This window comes from Erigeron canadensis, chromosome 8, assembly GCF_010389155.1.
Source record: "Erigeron canadensis isolate Cc75 chromosome 8, C_canadensis_v1, whole genome shotgun sequence".
Classification (NCBI taxonomy): domain Eukaryota; kingdom Viridiplantae; phylum Streptophyta; class Magnoliopsida; order Asterales; family Asteraceae; genus Erigeron; species Erigeron canadensis.
Window position 1 is genome coordinate 31,264,390 of NC_057768.1, and position 21,376 is coordinate 31,285,765.

General features: G+C 31.8%; 3 protein-coding genes across 5 annotated transcripts; all 3 read left to right on the plus strand.

Annotated features, from left to right (window-relative positions):
* The first annotated feature begins 1,105 nt into the window (after positions 1-1,105).
* LOC122578601 (glucose-induced degradation protein 8-B homolog) lies at positions 1,106-5,549 on the plus strand. 2 transcript variants are annotated; one of them, XM_043750588.1, is made up of 7 exons: positions 1,106-1,254; positions 2,554-2,695; positions 2,983-3,130; positions 3,210-3,285; positions 3,378-3,489; positions 4,020-4,102; positions 5,132-5,549. In XM_043750588.1, exons 1-7 carry the CDS (start codon positions 1,222-1,224, stop codon positions 5,174-5,176), a joined length of 639 nt encoding a protein of 212 aa, XP_043606523.1. In that variant the 5' UTR covers positions 1,106-1,221; the 3' UTR covers positions 5,177-5,549. The 2 variants fall into 2 exon arrangements, with proteins under 2 accessions (XP_043606523.1, XP_043606522.1); XM_043750587.1 differs by having other exon boundaries at positions 1,107-1,254; positions 4,011-4,102.
* A 2,247-nt stretch (positions 5,550-7,796) lies between these two features.
* On the plus strand, positions 7,797-13,336 carry LOC122580036 (probable GTP-binding protein OBGC2). 2 transcript variants are annotated; one of them, XM_043752305.1, is made up of 11 exons: positions 7,797-7,922; positions 8,829-9,301; positions 9,868-9,959; positions 10,586-10,669; positions 11,478-11,555; positions 11,732-11,932; positions 12,117-12,224; positions 12,317-12,391; positions 12,488-12,666; positions 12,779-12,887; positions 13,124-13,336. In XM_043752305.1, exons 1-10 carry the CDS (start codon positions 7,816-7,818, stop codon positions 12,867-12,869), a joined length of 1,488 nt encoding a protein of 495 aa, XP_043608240.1. In that variant the 5' UTR covers positions 7,797-7,815; the 3' UTR covers positions 12,870-12,887; positions 13,124-13,336. The 2 variants fall into 2 exon arrangements, with proteins under 2 accessions (XP_043608240.1, XP_043608239.1); XM_043752304.1 differs by lacking the exon at positions 13,124-13,336 and having other exon boundaries at positions 12,779-13,107.
* A 5,417-nt stretch (positions 13,337-18,753) lies between these two features.
* Positions 18,754-19,771, plus strand: LOC122610622 (ethylene-responsive transcription factor ERF056-like). The gene is made up of 2 exons (XM_043783593.1): positions 18,754-19,139; positions 19,384-19,771. The coding sequence occupies exons 1-2, from the start codon at positions 18,754-18,756 to the stop codon at positions 19,769-19,771; spliced, it is 774 nt and encodes a 257-aa protein (XP_043639528.1).
* The last annotated feature ends 1,605 nt before the right edge of the window (positions 19,772-21,376 follow it).

Here is a 21,376-nt window from a genome sequence, read left to right on the forward strand (position 1 = left end):
TATTGATACTACTAGCCGGTCCTATTGAGGATTGTGTGTGCTCTATTGATACTATTGGCCGGTCCTATTGAGGATTGTGTGTGCTCTATTGATACTATTAGCCGGTCCTATTGAGGATTGTGTGTGCTGTATTGGTACTATTAGCCGGTCCTATCGAGGATTGTGTGTGCTCGCTTACTTATGTGCAAGTTGGTCACTAGCCACTACATACTACTTTACACTTGAGATCTATTGACGGCATAAAATGCTTTTATGCTACTTGTTTATACTCAAACCTACGAACTCACCAACCATTGTGTTGTCTCTTTTAAGTATTCCTTTCAGGTAATCAGGCTAATCGTGGCTAGGAGTGGTAGCATGGGACTATTAGCAGACTTCAGGATTTAGGGTTGGAGTTTGCATGCTTGTACTTTGTGGTTGGTGGCAATATGCCCAATCGTATCCCCTGCGTGGGACTTTTCGTACTTGATTTGATCATCTTTGTTGAACTTGTGTGTAATAATTACTACTATGCTTGTTTGGTATGAAATTGACTATTTATGTTTATTCTAAGCACTCATTTAGTATTCCTATGTAACATCCATGTGCGCGTGTGCTTTATCTTACATCCCGAGTTTTCCGCCGCTGTCGGGTTGTTACACTAACACCGTTACTGTTATTGCATTGCGCAGATATCCGTAAATAAACAAATACATTTTTTTTATCAATCTATAATTAGCGATATCTATATATATAGTGAAAAGTTATTTTGAGAACCTTTTTTTTACGAGAATTTTTGAGAATTTTTCAAATCAAGCCCAACCGATGATTATTCTTTAAATGAAAATTGTTTTTTGATTGTTTTCTGAATAACTTATATGTAATTTTGAAGAAAACCTTCAACTAAACCGCCTAAAGGCACGATATTTAATTGGGATAAAATTGTATTTCCTCTACAAAACTTAAACATGCTTCACTAATTGACTTTATTTATGAAATTTTTTAAAATATATTTCTCCCTATCTTAAACTCGAAACTTCCTACATTAAAATCGTGTCAACCTGGGAATTACTATCTATCATTATATTCTATCCGGATATATATTTTAAAAAAATCCAATTTCATCTTCCCAAATATAAAACAACAAAAACCCGAAAAGAAAAGCGATTGAAATGTTCCAGCTTATATAATAAATATAAATATAATAAATAATAAAAAAAGGAAAGAAGAATCCGTTCAATAATGGATGCCGATCCCAGACAGTACGAACAAATCGTAAGTTTAATCTTCATTTTATCTAATAAATCAAAATTCTTACTTAACTTTTTACTATTTATTGCCTAAAAATAAAATAAAAAAATAATTCAATTCAATTTATATTCTGCGTAATCAATAATGTAAAAAACTGCATGATTCCGTTAGTCAACGATTTTAACTGTTCAACGTCTTAATGATGAGTTATTAGTTATATTATCGTCGTCGTTGTTGCTATTTTATGGTTTGTTAATTATGTTAATTTTAGGATTTTACACATTTCTAGGGTTTCATTATTTATATATCTAATTATTGATAATTTTGATATGAATATTGAACATTTTTAGTATTGAAATGATTTCTTAAGTTTTTAAAAACTAATTTTATTTCGGTATGCCGATTTTGATGACCTGGTAGGTGATACGACACGATTGTGATTAGCGTGTGAAATGACTTGTGCGTTTGTGTTATTAAGAAGGAGGTGATTTTGCATAATGTTGTAGCTTTCAGCGTAAGGTTTAAGTCGGTTCTACTGAAATTTTTTAAGCTAAGGAAGGATGCGTGCTTTTGTGAGGAGCGTTTTCTAGGTCATCTTTTGTGAAGTGATTTAGTTCTAGTGGATAGTCATCCTTTCGCTTTTTTCTCATGCCGAAGAGTAGCTTTTAATTATTGAATGCTAAATTACGTTCTGAGTTGCTTTCAAAAGTATAGGATAGATTGAAGGAGCTTTGAAATTTTCGTTGAGAAATGATAGTGTTTGCTTTGATTTGGGAATGATGCTTTATTGCTGTTGAGTATATTATATACTGATGAAGGTGGTATCAGACGACAGAATCAGTTAGATACATTTCCTAACAATAATAATACAGTTACGTCAGTATATTAGAACATAGCTTTAAGTTTTTGGTATTGTAGGAGAAGAATTCGGTTCCGCCAATTTAGGGAATGTCTATTCGTTCTTTAACGCATAACTATATTGGAAATCTAAGCAAACGTCTGTTTCCTGATCTGTTCTATTCATGCTTTTTAAAAATTTGTAAAGGAAGCTAGTTTGGGCCTTTGGGGTACTTGTTATCATGCTGTGTTTGGTTGTATATTCACAGAATTGGCTTGAACTTTTCGAGAAGAAGATAATTTGGCTATGAAATGCAGTTCCAAACCCTAAACATATACACTTTCCATTACCTCATAAAAATCTATTTTGTGTTCATGTACTATTAGGCAGTTCCTCTACTCGGTCCTGAGTTATCTAGTTTTTTTTTTTTTTTTTATAATTATTTTTAGATAGACCTATTCATCTTTCTCTGATAAACATGACAGAAAATCAATGAGAAAGACAGCCACAATATAATCTTGTCGTATCTCATACATGCTTGCTACAAAGACACTGTGGAATCACTTGCTACTTCTGCTGGATTAGAAGTATCAGCTACTCGGTTGGAGGACATGGATAAACGAAGACGTAAGGCTGTCTTACTTCTGTTTTCTGGCAAGCTTTTAATCTATTCTAATTTAGCTTAGACTCTTGGTTTATTTTTTAATTCTAAAATAATCATATTGCATTAAATTTCAAACTCAGCTACTCAAAATAATTTCCATTTTCAATTCTAAATGTAAGTTGATTTTTACCATAGTTACAACTAAGTTTTGTATGTTGCCCTTGCAGTAATATTCTGTACGCTTTTAAAAAGGTTACAGTTTTTTTGCACATTGATTTGCTCTTATAAGACTCTTAACATAACCTTACAGGAATTTTGCAATTGGCATTAGAGGGCAATGCATTGGAGGCTATTACGCTAACAGAAAAAGTGTCACCTGAACTCCTTCAAAATAACAAAGACCTACATTTGGATCTTTTGAGCCTTCATTTTATTGAACTGATCCGTTTAGAGAAATGGTGAGCAAATAATATTGTTAAATATATCATCTGAACCTTTCTGTACTCTTTTATTTAGTTTACGTATTCTCTGTGGCAGCACAGAAGCGCTTGAATTTGCTCGGGAGAAGTTGGCCCCTTTTGGGAAGATGCCAAATTATGTTGAGAAGATTGAAGTATGTTCTTGCATGGAAGAAAATCAATTTATAAGTTTATACTGTATCACAATTTTAGGAGTTTGTTTAATGAACAGCTTCCTTCCATGCAGGATTTCATGGCCCTGTTAGCTTACGAGGAACCAGATACATCACCTATGTTTCATCTACTTAGCCCTGAGTACCGACAGAATGTTGTCGACAGCTTGAACCGTTCAATTTTGGGTGTGTATACTTTAGCATTTCTTCTTTCACACATCTTATGCATATGATTGTTTCTCTAGTTTGCTTAGAGTCGGGAAATTCTGCCTGTTAACTCAGGAAGGGTCGATTTGGGTTATTGTGCTTTATCTCAAAAGGGTCAAATTTTAGAAATCTAGCCAATAGGGGAATGCATCGTACGGGTATCATGTAGCCTGCAGTGTATTTCTAATGCACATAACCCCCTATACAATTTCTCTTTAAAGATTTAGACTGTTCTTGTGATATAATTGTTTGACCAATAATATTCAACGGGTACGCATAAATTTTTTATCTAGTGTGTTAGAAATTTATCTGTCTGGACCCTTACTCTAGTGTTACTTGTTCCAGCCGAAACCTGACTTGACCCGCCAACCAGTCCAACTCGCCCATCTTGCCACTTGTAGTTTTTGAGTTGATGTTTTATATCTTCCTCTCACGTTTGAGACATATCTTTTTATGTCTCAGCTCTTTATTAATTATCGTTAGATTCATGATACTGTCAGCTGATGCAGCTATGCCAAGTTATTCGGAACTAGAAAGGCTAATCCAGCAGGCAACTGTAGTTAGGCAATGCTTGAGTGAAGAACTTGGAAAGGTAAATCGAAACCTTTTTGTTTGTTTGTTTGTTTTTGTCATGTCTTAATTAATACTGAACTGTAGGATTCTATTACTATACTTAAGTTCACCTTCTTGTCAATTGATATATAAAGGAGCATATAGGTAAAGAGAGTTTTCGCTAGTTTAAAATTGATATTTAAGAGATTTATTGTTAGGTCACATCTTGGTCTTGTAATTATATACACAATGCCTTGTATATTACTATCAAATTTTTTTTTCAAAAGGCAATATGAATTTTATTAAAAGAGATCTACTAGCAAGGTACTAGAGATCCCAAATCAAAATACAGGAGATACAACCAAGAATTATAAGAAAAACCGAGAATTACAGGACGAATAAAAGACTCTAAATGACTTGGGACTTTAACTGGAAGGATCGCAAAAGGAGTTCGAAAAAAACTTGCATGCAGTGAATCCACCTAAATTACTTTTGGCCTGTTAGGGATCTTGCTATAACCTCTTTTGGACATAATATGTCTCATTTACCTTTACGAAACCCTAAATCCATAATGTTCCATTGCAAGATTTATAATATTATCCTCTTTTATTGAAACCAGTAGTTCATGTTCGTGTTTGTGGTTAAAATGCTGGTTCTTTTTAAGCAGTTGTATAGTCTCTCAAGAAAATTATAGATGGCATGTAATGCTAACATAGAGGTAGCAAATTTCAACCCAGTTGTGGGTTGATTTGGGTTATACTTTACTTCCGATGCGGTCTAATGGGCATAAGTTTAAACTTAGGGTAAAAATGAAAATGTGTGAAATTGGTCAAGCAGGTGCAAGTTTGAAAGTCCCCCCAAAATGTATTAAAGAAGCATAAGATCCCTTAAACCGTTGTTAAAAAGTCACGAAGTCAGACTAAATAATTGTTGATAAATTCTCATTAAAACAATAATTATAAAAATCGGAAAAGAAGAAGACAAATAACTTTTTTTGGGTGAGCCCATCGGCTACACTGTCTTGACATTAAGCGTACTTGCCTCCTAATCTGTTTGTGTTTTGTTACAGGATGTACTATCACCATTCTCTTTAAATGATTTTCTGAAGAGCTAGGCCCGCAATGTTCATTTCTTCAATATGGATAGAAGCCTCTTAGTTTGATTTCTGTATTCTGGGTTCTGTTGTGCGCCATTGCTTGGTATGTTGTAATAGCTGTTCACACATGGTTTCCTGTTTGGCCGAGATCTCATCCTCTTATCACCCAATCCAACTGATGGCTTATTTGCCTGTATAAAACCTTTGTAATTTTGATCTTGTTTGGGTCAAATCAGGGTGGAAATATTTCTCTCATCAATACTTCAAATTCTTAGCAGGTTTTGTTTCTCAAATGTATAGATTCATTTGTTAGAACACATATGTTCTTTAGCTACTTTTATCACTCGTCTTCTATGGTACTAGGGGAAAACAACACAACTTATTGATAAAATTTTTGTCTGGGTAGTTTTCGTTACAAATATGCGATATTCTTGAAGGTTATTAGCCTAACAACAATAAACGGCTGGTTGTGCTAGATGATGCTAATTCATTTGCATGGAATCGGCAAAGTAGCATAAAAAAAGTGTTGATTCTGTAGGAAAAATTCCAAAAAACATGTTATTATACTTTCGCAATTGTGAATGTGAATTATATATATCTTATAAATTGTGTTTTGTTTATATGAAAACTTTTAAGATCAATTGACTCCATCGCCACCCATGATTTAGTCCCATCAATGAATCACATTCAATATTGCAAAAAACTCACTTTAAGTGTTCGAAATAATACGTGTTAAATGATATCATACATTTTAGTTGTTACACGTATTGTAAAGTTTATAATTTTTTTTTAGGGAAAATGATCCATAATGCAGACTTTATCTAAGCTTAAGCTTAAGTACTGTCATTTTAAAAAAAGTTACAAATTAAACCTTTAAATTTAATAAACATACATAGCCCCCCTAATTTTACATAACCTCTCCCTGAATTTTACGTAATCCTTCCTTGCTTTACCTAAGATAGGTATCGCATGTTTTACCGAACCTTTTTCTTTTTTTTATTAGTATATTTAAGTTTTACATAAGGTTTTGGAAAAATGAAATATACAACAATATATATATATATATATATATCCCTTGTTTTTTTGATTACATATTTTAAATTTGACTCTATAAGATGACAAGCTTTAAAAAGTTTTATGATAAAGTTCGATATACCAAAAATTTAAGGGTTAAAAGAATTACAATATCTATTTATAATAATAATATAATTATAGGATTGTAATTATTTGAAAACTAAAAATTTCGTGAAAACTAAAAAACAGATCAAAACACACTATGATTAGAATTTAACACAATGTGTTTTTTTTTTAGAAAACACATTGTGTTAAGTTCATATCACAGTGTGTTTGAACATTTTTTTTTCACGCGCTATCAGAATACACTTTGATTTAAAAGTTAACACAATGTGTGTTTTTAGATTACACAATAAAAACACATTATCTTTTTAACAAACACAATTAAAATACATTTTGTTAAATTTAGATCACAATGTGTTTTGACTAGTTTTCTAGTATTCATAAAAATTTTAATTTTCAAATGAACATTTCGCTATTATTATAACAATAATACTTAATAAAAGGGAAGTTTTTTTTTCCTTTTTCTTTCAAAAATTGTTAAATTTAATTCCTTCTAGTTTTTAATCAACACCTTAATCAAAACAAATAATTTACAACATAAATCCCACATTTCATAAACTAACTACACAACATCATTTTAGATCACAAACTTTTAAATTAATAATAAGCCACCACTATCGCCGCTATCAACTCCATTATCACCCGTCGCCGTTACCGTCACCACCATTACATTGTCGCCGCTACCACGATTGTGGTCGCATTGCACGACACACGTATTACATATTTAATCCTAGATAATTTTTTTTTACTCCATTATAAAGCAATTAACTTCTTTTTATTTTAGATAATTCTACTTTTGAATTATCAGAATTACCTTTGACTTTGTATGTTTTACCCTTAATAAATTATAATTTACACTCTAAACCTTTATTATAATAATTAACACTTTAAGCCCTTATCTTATAAATTTTCCACTATCACAATTACATCAACCTACACAACTTGACAACGCTACCACCACCAATAGTACCATCACCGACATCACTAGACCGCTTTCCCACTACCGCCGCCGCATTGCACGAGTACCATTACCGACATCAATTTTTACACATGTCAAAAAGCCCCCCATGATTTTCATGGTTTGTGAGAACAACATTATCTATAAACCCTTATAAAACATATTGAATTCTTCTATTTAAGGAAATTCAACAATTTTTTATACCCAAAATACCCTATTTCTTAATTCTAATTACCATATACACTTAATCTATACTTTTATACTATCTAATAAAAATACAACTCACTTTTTAAATAACATGAATGATTAAATTACACTACAAGACTTTTATCTTTTAAAATATCTTCATTAACCTTTTAAATCAATTGTGTTTACATCAATTATCTATACCATTTGACGTCGCCTCCACCACCAACCGTCGCTCCCACCACCACACCGTCGCCTCTACGACCACCGCTGCATTGCGCGGGTACCGTGCTAGTCTAACTAGATAATGTTAACATCATTTAAGATATCCCCATAAATAATTTATTTGCGCCTGATTTATCCACACACAACTAATATGATATCCACCACCGTTTCCGTCCGTACACCGCCGTCACCGTTTTTCGGCACCTCCATATTTCACCACGAATCACTCAGTCACAGCCTAGTTCTTCTCAATCCCAAGTAACTCTCTCTCTCTCTCTCTTTCTCTCTCATTAGTTATATTGATATGTAATTATACTTGTATCTGATGACGTGTCATTGATTTAGATTATTTATTGATATATTTATGGTCAGAAACTCAGAAATATGTTTTGTGTGAAAGTATAAATATAGGTGCAGCTTAGTTGGATTCAGAGATTTTGCATTTGTAAGTATTTTGCGATCGGCGGGCCACCAGGTGAGCTCGATTTACCGCTCACCTGATGGCCCTGCACGGGCGTAAGCCACTCGTGGTTACCCGAAATTTAACCCAATTGGGGTATCCAGATATGTTAGTTGTTGATATGTTTAATGCTTTAAGAGTCCAAGTTGAGTGACAGTTGGATATTGTTGCTGTTGTTGTATTGTTTTGTGATTGTCTTTTCTAAGTGCTTATCGCTTATTGTGTTTTCCGAAAGCTAAAAAGCGTTTATTAGTGTTTTCGATGCATATCCCAACTTGTGCTTTTTAGCCTGTTTCAAGACGGTAAAGGTGTGTTTTTGAAAGCATCTTTGGAGCTGCTTATATTAAAAGCACTAATCGCCTCCAAAATTGCAACTCCAAACACCTTTTAAGTATCATGCTTTGTTGACCTAATAACGCGGTAACATGGCTGGAGATATCATGATATTTTTTTTTTTATGTTGTCGTTTTGGATATCCAAATATTTTAGTTGTGTATAATGTTTATGCAAACAGTTAAATACACCAATTTCGGTCATCATTTGATCAAAAGACGTGCTATTCGTATACCGTATTGACATCAAAATTAGATTACTGATTATATACACAAGAATTTCATATGCTGTTTATTAAATTCCTCATATATTGGGTATATAGTAAAAACATGACAATATTATGTAACAATCAAATGTCACATTTTCTGCAGCTGGGATCGACAGAAAAGCCTTCCCAATAATATCCGACACCATACATTACGGTGCAGAGTTGCCAAGGCTAAAGACCCTTCTCCAAGTTTAGAGAGTTTAGCAAGAGAACCTCACAAATATTTTGATCAAGTTATGATAACGGTTCGTGCTGGAGATGGAGGTCATGGTGCCACCCTTAGTATGCATAACCAAAAGGCCTCTTCTAAATCTCTGAGCAAAGAGGATAAAGCGAAATTGAGGATCAAAGGTTCTTATAAAAGGGATTTCGATGGATCACTAATTTTACCAATGGGTGGACATGGAGGGGATGTTGTTATTTATGCGGACGAGGGTAAAGATACGTTACTGGAGTTCCACAATAAGGGCCGTTTCAATGCTAAACGTGGAGGAAATGTTGATACAATGGGTGGCTTTACTTCATTAGTGAGAAATGGCATAGCTGCCCCTACATTACGTATTCCAGTGCCTCTAGGTTTGACATTCAGCAACTCTAATTTTTTAGTTTTTCTTTTATATATTTGAGGTCAAATTGCATGAACTTTGGACTGGTTAGTTGTTTGCTGTGACAATCTTTATTTCCACCCATAAAAAGGTAGTGACTTCTTAATCGTTGAACTTTCGAAATGTTGATATAACAAAGTCCATGGCCAGAATGTTACAATAGCATTGGCCATGTTGATTTTTTTTTTCCCCGTCAGAAATCTATTCAAAGTGAACATTTGAAAGGTTGAGCATTTCTGCAAGTGCAAGTAAAGTGGGAAACCCGGAATTAATGATAAAACCAAATTTCATTGCCCATTTATGCAATTTGCGCTTTATTTTTTCCTGATTCTGGGAGACTTTATGTATTTGATGAAATAAACATATTTATGAGTGAAAACTGACAAAGTGAAAGTGCCTGGTTATGTAATCACCTAAATGATAAGAAAAACCACATCCTTTTCTCTTTTATTTACTGTATCTGACAAACAAGAATGATATCATAATGGAAAGAAGTGCCTTTGTTATTCACCATCTCACCACTATATTAATTGACAGGCACTGTTGTAAAACACAAACGAGGCAAGTTTCTAGCTGATCTAGCTCGTCATGGTGATGAAATTCTTGTTGCTAGGGGTGGTCAAGGAGGGGTAAGGGACATGCTTGTTTTATTTTAATGGATTGTTGACAATATTAGATTATGTCTTGCTAATACATGTAGAATTTTGGAAAGTTAATTCTCTAAATTTATTTTTCGGTCTTTTGTTCTTGTCAATCAACAGTATTTACATACTTTAATAGGAATATCATTTTGTTGCACTCTGTCTGTCACCAGATGAATGATACTTTTCATAACTTACAAGTAAAGAAAAAACTTTATAATGTTGCTATGTAAACATATCTTTCACAAAGTTGTAAACTCATTTCATCAACTAATCCAGAAGCTTGCTTCTTAATGGTTCCCTTCTCTACGATATGAACTAGTAGGTGTGAAGTTTTATAAAAAATAGAAGATGTTTTGACTGATAATCACAATTGATATAACTTATGACCCTGAGAAGAAAATCATCGAGTATAACACTAAAATCACAGTTTTGTTTTCTAATGTACTATGAATACTCAGAAGCATATGCATATTTTCTAAAGGAAAATTTACACATATAAGACTTTTTTAATCTGGGACATAGGGATTTGCTAGTGTACATGATCATTAATATACATTAGCTTTGACCTTGATCTTTGTATGTGAATGGACTTATTCCTTTGCCCGTGGCAGATTAGTTTGTTAGAAATGCCAGAACATAAAAAGAAGAAGATGATGGATATGACAACAAATGTGATGAGGGACAAAGACGATAAGGTAAAGATCAGTATTCTTTTACGATTTCTTTCATACTATATCTTTTCCGTTAATTTACTGATAGGTCTTACCAGTTTTTTGCTGATATGGAAGATATCACTGTTTACTGTTTAGCTTATTCCTGGTTCTTGGTTGTCTATGTAAATGAATCTACCATTTATATTAAGTGCATAAAATATATCATGAGATGCTGTATCCCAGTCTTTCATTTGTGTTAGAATGGACGGTCTATGATAGCATAACTGTAACAGTTTTTGGTTCGAGTATCACAGCAACTTTGAATATCTTGTCAGATTTTGTTCACCTTTATGGCTTTATAGTGAACTGTAAATAGAGGGAACTTTTATTGGAATGGATGAAGTTTCTTTAATAATAAAAGTCTTCTAAATACTACTATAGACACGCATTCTGCAATGTAATACACTGAGGCAAGAAGGCGAAAATTGTAAAATAAGGGAAAATGCCACAATTAGATGACTGGCAGTTGAAAATTAGTCCTCTCGTAGCGAGGTCTGTAATGAGCAAGAAAGTTGCATCAATATTTTTACCTGTTGATTTCTATAGTTCCTGCTAGCACAATACTTTCTTGAATCAAATGTTGGTGTTCGAACTTCACATCTTTTTCTATCACTTCCCTCGATAGATACACACAAAGATGATAGTATATATCCCTGCTGCTTATCTTCAGTAATTAACGTTAATATTACATACTTGGATTAAATGTTTAATTTATTTATCTTTCCTATTAATTCCATCCGTGAATAACTCCTTGCATGCGCAGAAGCTTACAAATTAACCAGTACTACAGGTGTTGGTTATTGGTCAACCTGGGGAGGAGGTCACCGTGCAGTTAATACTAAGAGTTGTTGCAGATGTTGGCCTTGTTGTAAGTATTATCTTTTGCTCCTTTTTACCATTTTCATGTTTCTACACATTTTTACGGTTGTATCTTTGTGTTAAATAACACAATAGAAAGTTCAGTTATCTGGTCTTATCTAAAGATGAGATGCACATGAATTAAAGAACACTGTTTGAGTTCTTAATATCCATGCTTTTTTCCAGGGACTTCCTAATGCTGGAAAATCAACCCTACTTTCTGCCATAACACTTGCAAGACCCGATATTGCTGATTACCCGTTCACAACTTTAATGCCAAACCTTGGACGCCTTGAGGGGGATCCTAGTTTGGGGGCAGGGAAATTCTCATCCGAAGCAACATTAGCAGATCTGCCTGGTCTTATTGAAGGGGCACATTTGGGAAAGGTACCCATAGTCCCATACCGTGTTCTGATTCAAGTTTTTTTAACTAAAGCAGTAGTTAATCGGTTAGTTTATTGGTTGATCACCACAAGTTTAGTTTGTGAGAAGGTTTTAAACGCTAAACCCTGGACTGTTTATGAACAAAGCAGTGACATAATACATTTTGTCTCGCTAAATCATTTGTCAGGGACTTGGGCGCAATTTCTTAAGGCACTTGAGGAGAACCCGAATGTTGGTTCATGTTGTCGATGCAGCTTCTGAGGACCCTGTGTATGACTACAGAACTGTAAAAGAAGTATGTGTTTATTATCTCCATCAGATTTAAAATAAATTTTAGAAATAAGTTGTGTGTTACTGGTTTTATTTATACTAATATTAACGTTACAGGAGTTAAGGATGTACAACCCTGAATATCTTGAAAGGCCATATGTAGTGGTTTTGAATAAGATTGATTTACCTGAGGTACATTATACTAATATTAGCTGTATTGTATTATTATTTGTTCACCTGTTGATTATGTAATTCTTTTAACATAAACATTGGATTATTTGCCTGCAGGCAATGGACAGGCTTCCTTTTTTGGTTGAAGAAATACAGAAAATTGGAAGTGGGGAGTTCCAAGCTCAATCCTCATCTGATGAAGGGGATGTTGAAAGTTTGGCCTCAAATGAAGATAAAAGGATAAAAGAAATTGAGGAATATCCGCGACCTGTTGCTGTTGTAGGCGTCAGTGTCCTGTAATGATCTTTCAGATCTCTTTTTATTTCACTTCTAGAAAACCATATATGGTTTTTTTTTTTTATTGTATTTTTTTTTCCTCTCGTGATGGCTCATTCCTCTTATGTGCAGGAAATGCATGAATATTAGTGAACTTCTCAAGGAAATTAGGGCAGCCCTAAGAAAATGTCGGGTATCTGAAGAAGCACTTTATCCGCAATGAAAAACAGATACCGCTCATGTTAGTATCTCTAATGCACACTTCAATAGACCGGGCCTCTATTTTTTAGGTGCAGATATAATCAACCAGGTTAATTAGAGAATCATTTTTTAGAGTTGTAGAAGTTTAACTGGGAAATATGCTTTATATCACTTAAGATTCTAAGAATAGTATACCACAATCACAATGTAGCTTTTTTGTAACTTTTAATACCTGTTAAATAGATGTGATTAATGTATTATATCTGCATGATTCAGGTTGAACCATATAGCTATTCAGGCAGGTGCTTCAAAGGGTTGGGCTGGGTCTAGTATAACCGGCCGTCGGGAGTCAGTGTCTATATGTTTTGATGTGTAATAATAGGTAATGAGATCCATTTCTAGTCTATACAAAGCAATAACTAGTCTATAGACTATGGAGGCAAACAAATAAGCCCAACTAATAACCATTGCTTGAAAAATTGGCCCAAATTTCTTGATTTTGGTAGCAGGTTTCACAAGAATACGCTACATTTTTAGAAAGCAGTTTAACCACAATCATATTGAACGAAGAGGGTCAGTAAAAAATCTACTTTTTAGAAAGTATTTTATTAGATACAACTTTTTTGTTGCTTTAATAAATTGTAATATATATTTATTTATATATAAAATGTAAATACAGTTATGAGGTAAGTTGTTCATTACACATGAAAATTTATGAGGTGAGTTTTTGATATAAAATGTTTAATTTTTTATACACGTTAGTTATATTCATTATGAGTGTATTTAACATTTTTCCATATAGAACAAAGAGTTTTCTTAAACCTGTTATACTTATTCATGAGTAATGAAAATTCAAAAGATAGATCCAGATTATCATTATTATTTCATTTTTGAAATTTTTGATATCCTATTTATGTAACCTTAAATTCATTCATAATATTAATAAAATGACATTACAAACTTAAATTACATCTTTATTTTATTTATTTATATATTCATTTTTTTTTTTGAACCACAACTTAAACTACATCTTACAATTAACACAATTTTATTATCAACTCTAAGTACACGATTATCTCTATCTAGTTTATAATAACAGAGCACTTAATTTATGTTGTTGGTTGTTGAAAACTTGAGGTAAATTCTCAGTTCGTATATTGTCTTAGTTTAGGCCTTTAGGGTAAAACTTAACTAATAATATCTATAATGGTTAGTAAGATTAAGACTTTGATATAACTATATCTTTACTACTATATAAAGTAAACTTTTTATCCCTTTCTATTTTTTATAACTTTAAAATCTTCAAAATGTCCTAAATAATATAACTAACATTATTCATAAGCTTATTGAATATCCAATATATTCTTAATGAAATTAATTTATAGTATATATCTTTAAATTTCTAAAATAACTACATTACACTTTTATACCAATAACTTATACTACTCACTACCGACCCATCGTTGTTGCATCGTGCATGTATTCCTCTAGTTATATTTAATGGTCAACATTTTCAATAATGCATATAACTTTTTAAATTTAGTCTTTCTTAAATCAAATTTTTGCATTTATATAATTATCTTATTTAATAACAACGTAATTTATTATTGAAACATATATTATAATTTTTAATAAAGATTCTAATAGTTATAATATATAAAAATACAATATAAAATATTCATAACTTCAAATTGTAATTTGAGAGTATTTTTTATTTTTAAAATTATGTGTATTATTATTAATTAAATTATTTAATTTTGAGACTGGGATAATTACTATAAAAATTAACGTTGTTTTTAAAAAAAGTAGAAAATAAAATCAATTGAACTTTGATGAAAAACGTTTACTCAACTTACATCGTGTGAATATTGTGCTAGTATGATCAAAGTCATAGGTCATAATTATTTTCTACAATAAATTAAATTAATTTAGTTAGTTACATATATATTACTTCCTTTCAAGTTTGAAAACTATTTACATATCCTTTCACTTTAAATTTAATCATAGTTTCTTTGTATTTTTATTAAAATCTTAAATTCTATAATTAAATTATTTGTTTACCAAACTTATTTTTCTACATTCAATAATAAAATTCACAAAATAACATATATATATATATATATATATTTTATTAAAAATGGGCTTATTTATATTTAAAGTATACATAAAACTTTTTTTAATTTAAACATAAACTATCCACAGTGAAATTAACGAATCATATTATTTTCACACTACTAAATTAAATGCGAGTAACATCATATTTTTTTTACACCATTAATAGATTAAAATTTACTCTCATTGTAGTACACGGATAGACCAGCTCAGCTGATCAGAAGTATTCCCGTTTTTGCTTAAACTCTTGAGTTTGATCATCCGAGATGACAAGTATTGCGGATTTTCTCTCTAAACACCTGTAACGACTCATAATTAACATTTCGTTGTCTGGGTTACATGCAAGACTTCATTATTATACAATGATGTCTCCTTTATGTTTTATTCTGACTAAATGTTCAAAAAATAAAAGTATAATAGTTTATGTTCATTTTAGAATTTTGCTAACTACAACTGTTGTAGTTAACATGCTTAAACTAGTTTTATTCTTCTTATTAGATTCAGGGGATGGATTTTTGATATTTTATCTTTTCATATAAAAAGCTCATCTCAGTTTTACATTAACCAACTAACAATACAACTAATATAAACACGTCAACAATCAACTATGGCCTTTGAGGTTGTATTTAGTATTTCACTTTATTTTATTCATTTGTCGAAACTTCAAAATTAGTGTAAACGTGAAGTTCAGAAGAACCATTTCTAGTAACTTTTGTCTTGCTATTTTTAGTAAAGGAAGGGGACTTCCTTTTAGTAATACTTGTGGCTGCCGTTGAGAAAAAAAAAAAAAGTAATACTTGTGGCTTGTGTATCGTGTGAACTTTGAATAGTCAACTAGTTAAGTCAAAACTGCTTTGTCACTAGACGGCGGTCCCACACACAAGAGCTCAGGTGGGCCCAACTAATTACTTGTCAAGTTGGATAAATAGCAATTTTGCTTTTACAGTTGTATTTCCTGAATATTTGTGGTTAGCTAGCCTATTGTCACCAATGTTTTTTCTAGTTTGTTAACAAAAAGTCTTAACTTTATGACCTCATGCATTCATTCATATATGTATATATATAGTTAATATAATATAATTTTAGTGGGTATGATTGTTTATCTTGAAAGTTTCTATTTCATTATGTCTTAGTAACGAAATATATCAAATTGTGGCAATTTTATGAAAAGTAAAGTAATTAATTGATCTAAATAAATAATTATAATTGTGTTATTGTAATGGAAAGTGATAATAACAACTTTAAATTTGTCATTCATAAAAATTAATATTTAATATATGTCAAAAACCACTTTTAAATTCTCGCAATCAAAATACCAAAAAATTTGATATCGGTTAGTAAATCCTATACAATCACAGTAAATTCTAAGTGCTAATACAAGTTGTTTCATAATGTAAAGTACATCTTAGAGCAATTTTAGCATTAAATGATCAAGTGGTCAACTAGGGTCTTTTTTTTTTTGTTCTGAGTGAGGAGATGTTGGTTGGGATATCAAGGATAAAATTTCAATTCCTTATGGTTTTGGTATATCCTTAAACACGTGCGGGTCATGTTATCACACCCTTGGTCTCCAAAAGTGTCTTTTGGTTCCAAAAAACTGTCTGCTTGATGTCAGTGTTAAGGTTCGAATCACTAACCAACTAACAAGACTTTTTTTTTTAATAAAAAGAAAGCTTCTTGCTTTTGAAAAGAATTTAAACGTTTAATCCATAGAATTGATGCATTTAATAGTTTTTTTAGATAATTTAGGAGTAATATTTCAACAAAGTCCTCCATTGACCAAGTTCAAGTCATGCGGGCAGAGTTTTATCCCAATTAAATGTCGTGCCTTCGACGATTAAGTTGGAGTTTCTCTTTCTATAAGATATTAGAGATGGAGGGGCTCTCTAATCCAGACCTGGTTAAAACAACATATGTTAGACCCTTTGTTATGAATAATCCACAATTCCACATCTTTATAAAAACAATTAAAAGTAATATAATGTCCATAAATAAAAAAAAAAAAAAGGAAAACATACTACCAAGTACCGACTATATATTACTCCCTCCGTCCCACTAAACTTGTCCACTTTTATATTTTCAAAGTCAAACTTTACAAACTTTGACTATAAATATTTTTGTTTGTGTTATATAATATTTGATGAAAGTTATATGAATTGATTGTGTTTTAGATGTGTGTTTCATTTGTATAACTTTCATCAACTATTATATAACACAAATAAAAATAGTTATGGTCAAAGTTCGTAAAGTTTGACTTTGAAAATTAAAAAGTGGACAAGTTTAATAAGACGGATAGTGATGGACTAATGTTACAATTGAAATACGGAGCGAAAAAACAATATCTGCCCATCACTAAAAGCCGCCAAATAAACCGTGGCACCAAAATCTATTCTCATATGGGAGTTTAAAGTTCGTTAACAATGTTAAACAAGCTAAAGAATACTGAATCTAGTTAATTCTAAGTCTTTTTCATCGCAATATTAGATATTACACATTTTGTACTAATTTTATTTTATTATTATTTTTTGAGTTTTGCTAAACGAAGTCTTAAGAGCTTTCGTTAAGATGAATTAAATAGTTACATAAAATTCAGGGGATGAGTCTCTGATATGGAAACATACAACTTTTTTTATGCACGTTAAGTGAAGCCCTAAGGATTTCATTTAGCATTTTCCTTAAAATTTTCACGATACACTATTCTAATACCACTTTTAAATTACACGAATTAATGTCTATTCAAGATAGAACTTAAGAATTTTGAATACCCATATGAATCCACTTAAGAAATGTATAAAGTAAGATTCAATTCAAAATGGATAATCTGAAGGTAAGAGACCTAACTTACAAGTAGACACCAAATCTATTGGCTACAAAATTTGTACCATTGATTTTGTATACTCTGATGTAATATGCAATGTTACATAAAGAGTATTATATCTTCATCGCCATAAATTAATCAGCTATATTGGTATTAGTCTTACTATTCAAAAATATAAAAGTTGCTAGTAAGATAACACTCAATGTCGTTTTCAATGGATTTTAGGTCAGTATACTATTTACGACGGTATATGAGGGAGTTAAGTATGTATATAATCTTATTCATACCCAAGGTATGTTTTTAGGGTCTACCTAAAGTAAAAAATAAAATAAAAGGCCTTTAGGCTTGGATGAGAAATGTCTTAATTTGATTTGTTGAATCTTTTTTCTCTTAACTTTGACCGTAAGTATTTTGTTTATTACGAGTATTATATAACACTTAATGAAAATTATATCAATAAAAAATATGTTTAAAACCCAAGTCATTTATATATTTTATATCAAATGTTATATAACACATAATAAATTATTTACGCCTTAAAGTTGACAGATATAAACTTACAAATTTAAATTTGGACAATTATTTTGGGACAATATGTAAAAACAAACCTTATTCTATTACTATTATGAAGTTTTTTACATCTTTCGCTCATACTAAAATCATTTGTTACATCTTTTATATATTTCTTTTCGTTCCATTATGATTATTTACAAATAAGAAAAATTGTTCAAGTAGCAATAACTTTGAGGAAAAAAAAAAATACTCGTAGCTAGTAAGGTAACGGATTGATAGAAAAATACCATGAGGTAGTTTGTTGCATTACATTTATGAAAAATTAGTTATAAATGCTGCATACGTACGTACACATGCATGTTTTTTCTACTATAAATCAATCTTTCTTCTCTCAATATTATTCACTCCACATTAATTAACTTATATCATCACATTGTAACTTTAGAGAAAAAAAAAAAAAATCATGAGTAGCAAGATTAAGGATGCCGGAATCAATGGTGGTGAACAGAAAAAGGAAGATAAAAAGCTTCCACTCCATGCAAGTTCAAGGAAAGGTTGCATGAAAGGGAAAGGTGGTCCTTTGAATGCTTTTTGCACTTTCAAAGGTGTCCGTCAGCGAACATGGGGCCGATGGGTGTCCGAAATCCGTGAACCCAAATCCAAGACCCGTATTTGGTTGGGAACTTACAATACTGCCCGTGATGCTGCCTTGGCTTACGATTCTGCTGCCCGCAAATTGTTTGGCCCCGATGCTCGTTTGAACCTTCCTGATGAGGCTCCTACGTTGCCAAAGGAGCCCACATATACCCAGAAGGCTGTTGCATTGAATAATGCAACGGCTGAGGCCAGGCAAAACACTTTTTAGCCATACACAATAATTCTTTATACAATATATATATACTTTCATGCATTAGATACGTCTACAGTATTTAATGTATATACACTTTTGTACTTCATGTAATGTATGAAAACATTTATATGTTCAAATTTACATACAAAATTTTCTTATTTCTCCCTTGAATTTTATACTTGGTTATAATAATTTAAGTTATGAACTCACTCGATCTATATTTTCTAATTGTGCCCCTACTAGGCATCGTTTTATTACGAAGATCAAAATGAGGCAACAATACGAGAAGGAATGGCATATAAGGATGTACATGCAAATGATCCTCGAGAAACAGGTAGAGATGGAAAGGAATCATAAGCAAATTCAAGGTGCAATCTCTGGAATGACAAATCTCACAATTGAGAAGCCACATTTTGAAGAAGAGATTGTTGATGAAAACAAGATGCATTTTGAATCAAAATTCAATAGTTATTTGAACATTAATTTGCCAGAGTTTGATGACTCTAGAATGTGGAAGGAGGCAGCTTCAACTATGGATTACCAAATGCAGGTGATTTGTGATCCGGGAATTGATGCTTCTAGCTTCAACGATACGATCGGTATCGAGCTCAAAAACCCTCTAATGGAGTGATCTTAAGTATAGTCTTGTTCATGTGCCATAATCTGTAAATAAGTGAAGATGATGGAGAATTGCATATATGGTTGATGGTGGTATAGTATCTTGGTTTAGATTTTAGATGGCTTTGGAGTTGGTTATGGCACGTGATGAAAATATAATGAAATAACGATAATGAATAGTTAAAAAATAAGTTATACTGCACAAGCATTTGGTTATTTGTTGCATGCGGAATTGTTTTTAGACTTTAAGAAGTAGTTCGTTTTGAAAAAAATATATACACCAAGAGTCCGAGATAACTAACGATATTTTGATAGTTAATGCGTTAACAATAAAAAAAACCCAAGTTATAAAGTTAAAATCGTAAGACTACAGTCATATACTCATTCAAGTTGATAATTAAATACGATGATGAAGTGTGTTTAGGAACGGAGTCATGATTTTTGCCTGGGTTACTAATTGGTATTAAAAATATTAATAAATATAAATTTAAATTACAAAATTCAATTACACTAGTGTGAGGTTGCTAACTACCTTAAACTAAATAAATTTATAAAAATAGCACTAGAAATATAAAGTCTTATAATTATTGTGAGATTGTTATAATCCTACACCAACTTCACCATTGAGTATGTTCAAATAAAAAACTCATCGTGTTGACAACACTGACAATAAAAGAATGTTATTAGTTTATATTTTGATTTAAAATATCTACATAAAGAAGATACGTAAATGGTTTGAAGTTTCTCTGGTGACCTATACGTCCCAGGTTCGAAGTCCTTATATGAGAGTTTGACTTGGCTATACCCAGGTTCAAGTATGAGGGGGCATGGTTTACCCATATTAATCGTCGTGCCTTCGGGAGGATTAATATGGGGTTTTTCCCCATTGGGTATTTGAAATAGGCATTTTTACTTCGAGGGAGCTCTCTAGCGCGAACCCGGTTAAAACAACGTATGCTAGACCTCTCGCTGTCGAATCGCGACACGAAGTTTCAAGCGAAATTCACATTTCAAAAAAATAAATAAAAACTCGATCTTATACCAACTTTTAATGTGTAGACTATAGTGTTACTAACTTGGTATGTATATCGAAGATAATTACTTCCAAAATATTGTCCCTATCGAGAATCAGGAACAAACTTAGCTTGTACAAATCTTTTTACATAAACTGATGTTACGAATGAAATAGATCTTTGGTGATAAGAATTTCTCATCAAAAAGTTTAGATTGGGGATGTATTTTTCGAGAAAACTTTTCGATATTCGCGAGTAGTATATAAAAATACCGTTAAGAGATGTGAATATTATGTACTTCAAATAATATAATTGGACTTGCAGTTTTTTAATGCCATCTTTCCCTAGTTGTAACTTTTAATCTAAAAGTTCCCTGTTTTGACTTTTTACTCTGTCAAATATAGCATTCCTTAGTAAAATTAGTTAAATCGAATTCATGTTTCATATAATCATATCTCCATTAGATTTAAGGTTTTATTTACATCCCTAAATCGAAGATAAAGAGGCTATGAGAAATGGATGTTCAATTTGACCAATCCACATTTTAGCGACTAGTTATGCATTTCTGGGCTCTGGCTACATAAAAATTATCTGGGCTGGATATA

What these genes read in the sequence shown, in the direction of transcription:
- LOC122610622 (XM_043783593.1), top strand. Translation starts at nt 18,754, where the DNA reads ATGAGTAGCAAGATTAAGGATGCCGGAATCAATGGTGGTGAACAGAAA. An exon ending in AATGCAACGGCTGAGGCCAG is followed by an intron (nt 19,140 to 19,383) that starts GCAAAACACTTT and finishes TGCCCCTACTAG; the next exon opens with GCATCGTTTTATTACGAAGA.
- LOC122580036 (XM_043752305.1), top strand. Translation starts at nt 7,816, where the DNA reads ATGATATCCACCACCGTTTCCGTCCGTACACCGCCGTCACCGTTTTTC. An exon ending in CTAGTTCTTCTCAATCCCAA is followed by an intron (nt 7,923 to 8,828) that starts GTAACTCTCTCT and finishes CATTTTCTGCAG; the next exon opens with CTGGGATCGACAGAAAAGCC. An exon ending in ACTACAGAACTGTAAAAGAA is followed by an intron (nt 12,225 to 12,316) that starts GTATGTGTTTAT and finishes TTAACGTTACAG; the next exon opens with GAGTTAAGGATGTACAACCC.
- LOC122578601 (XM_043750587.1), top strand. Translation starts at nt 1,222, where the DNA reads ATGGATGCCGATCCCAGACAGTACGAACAAATC. An exon ending in GGACATGGATAAACGAAGAC is followed by an intron (nt 2,696 to 2,982) that starts GTAAGGCTGTCT and finishes ATAACCTTACAG; the next exon opens with GAATTTTGCAATTGGCATTA. An exon ending in TGAGTGAAGAACTTGGAAAG is followed by an intron (nt 4,103 to 5,131) that starts GTAAATCGAAAC and finishes GTTTTGTTACAG; the next exon opens with GATGTACTATCACCATTCTC.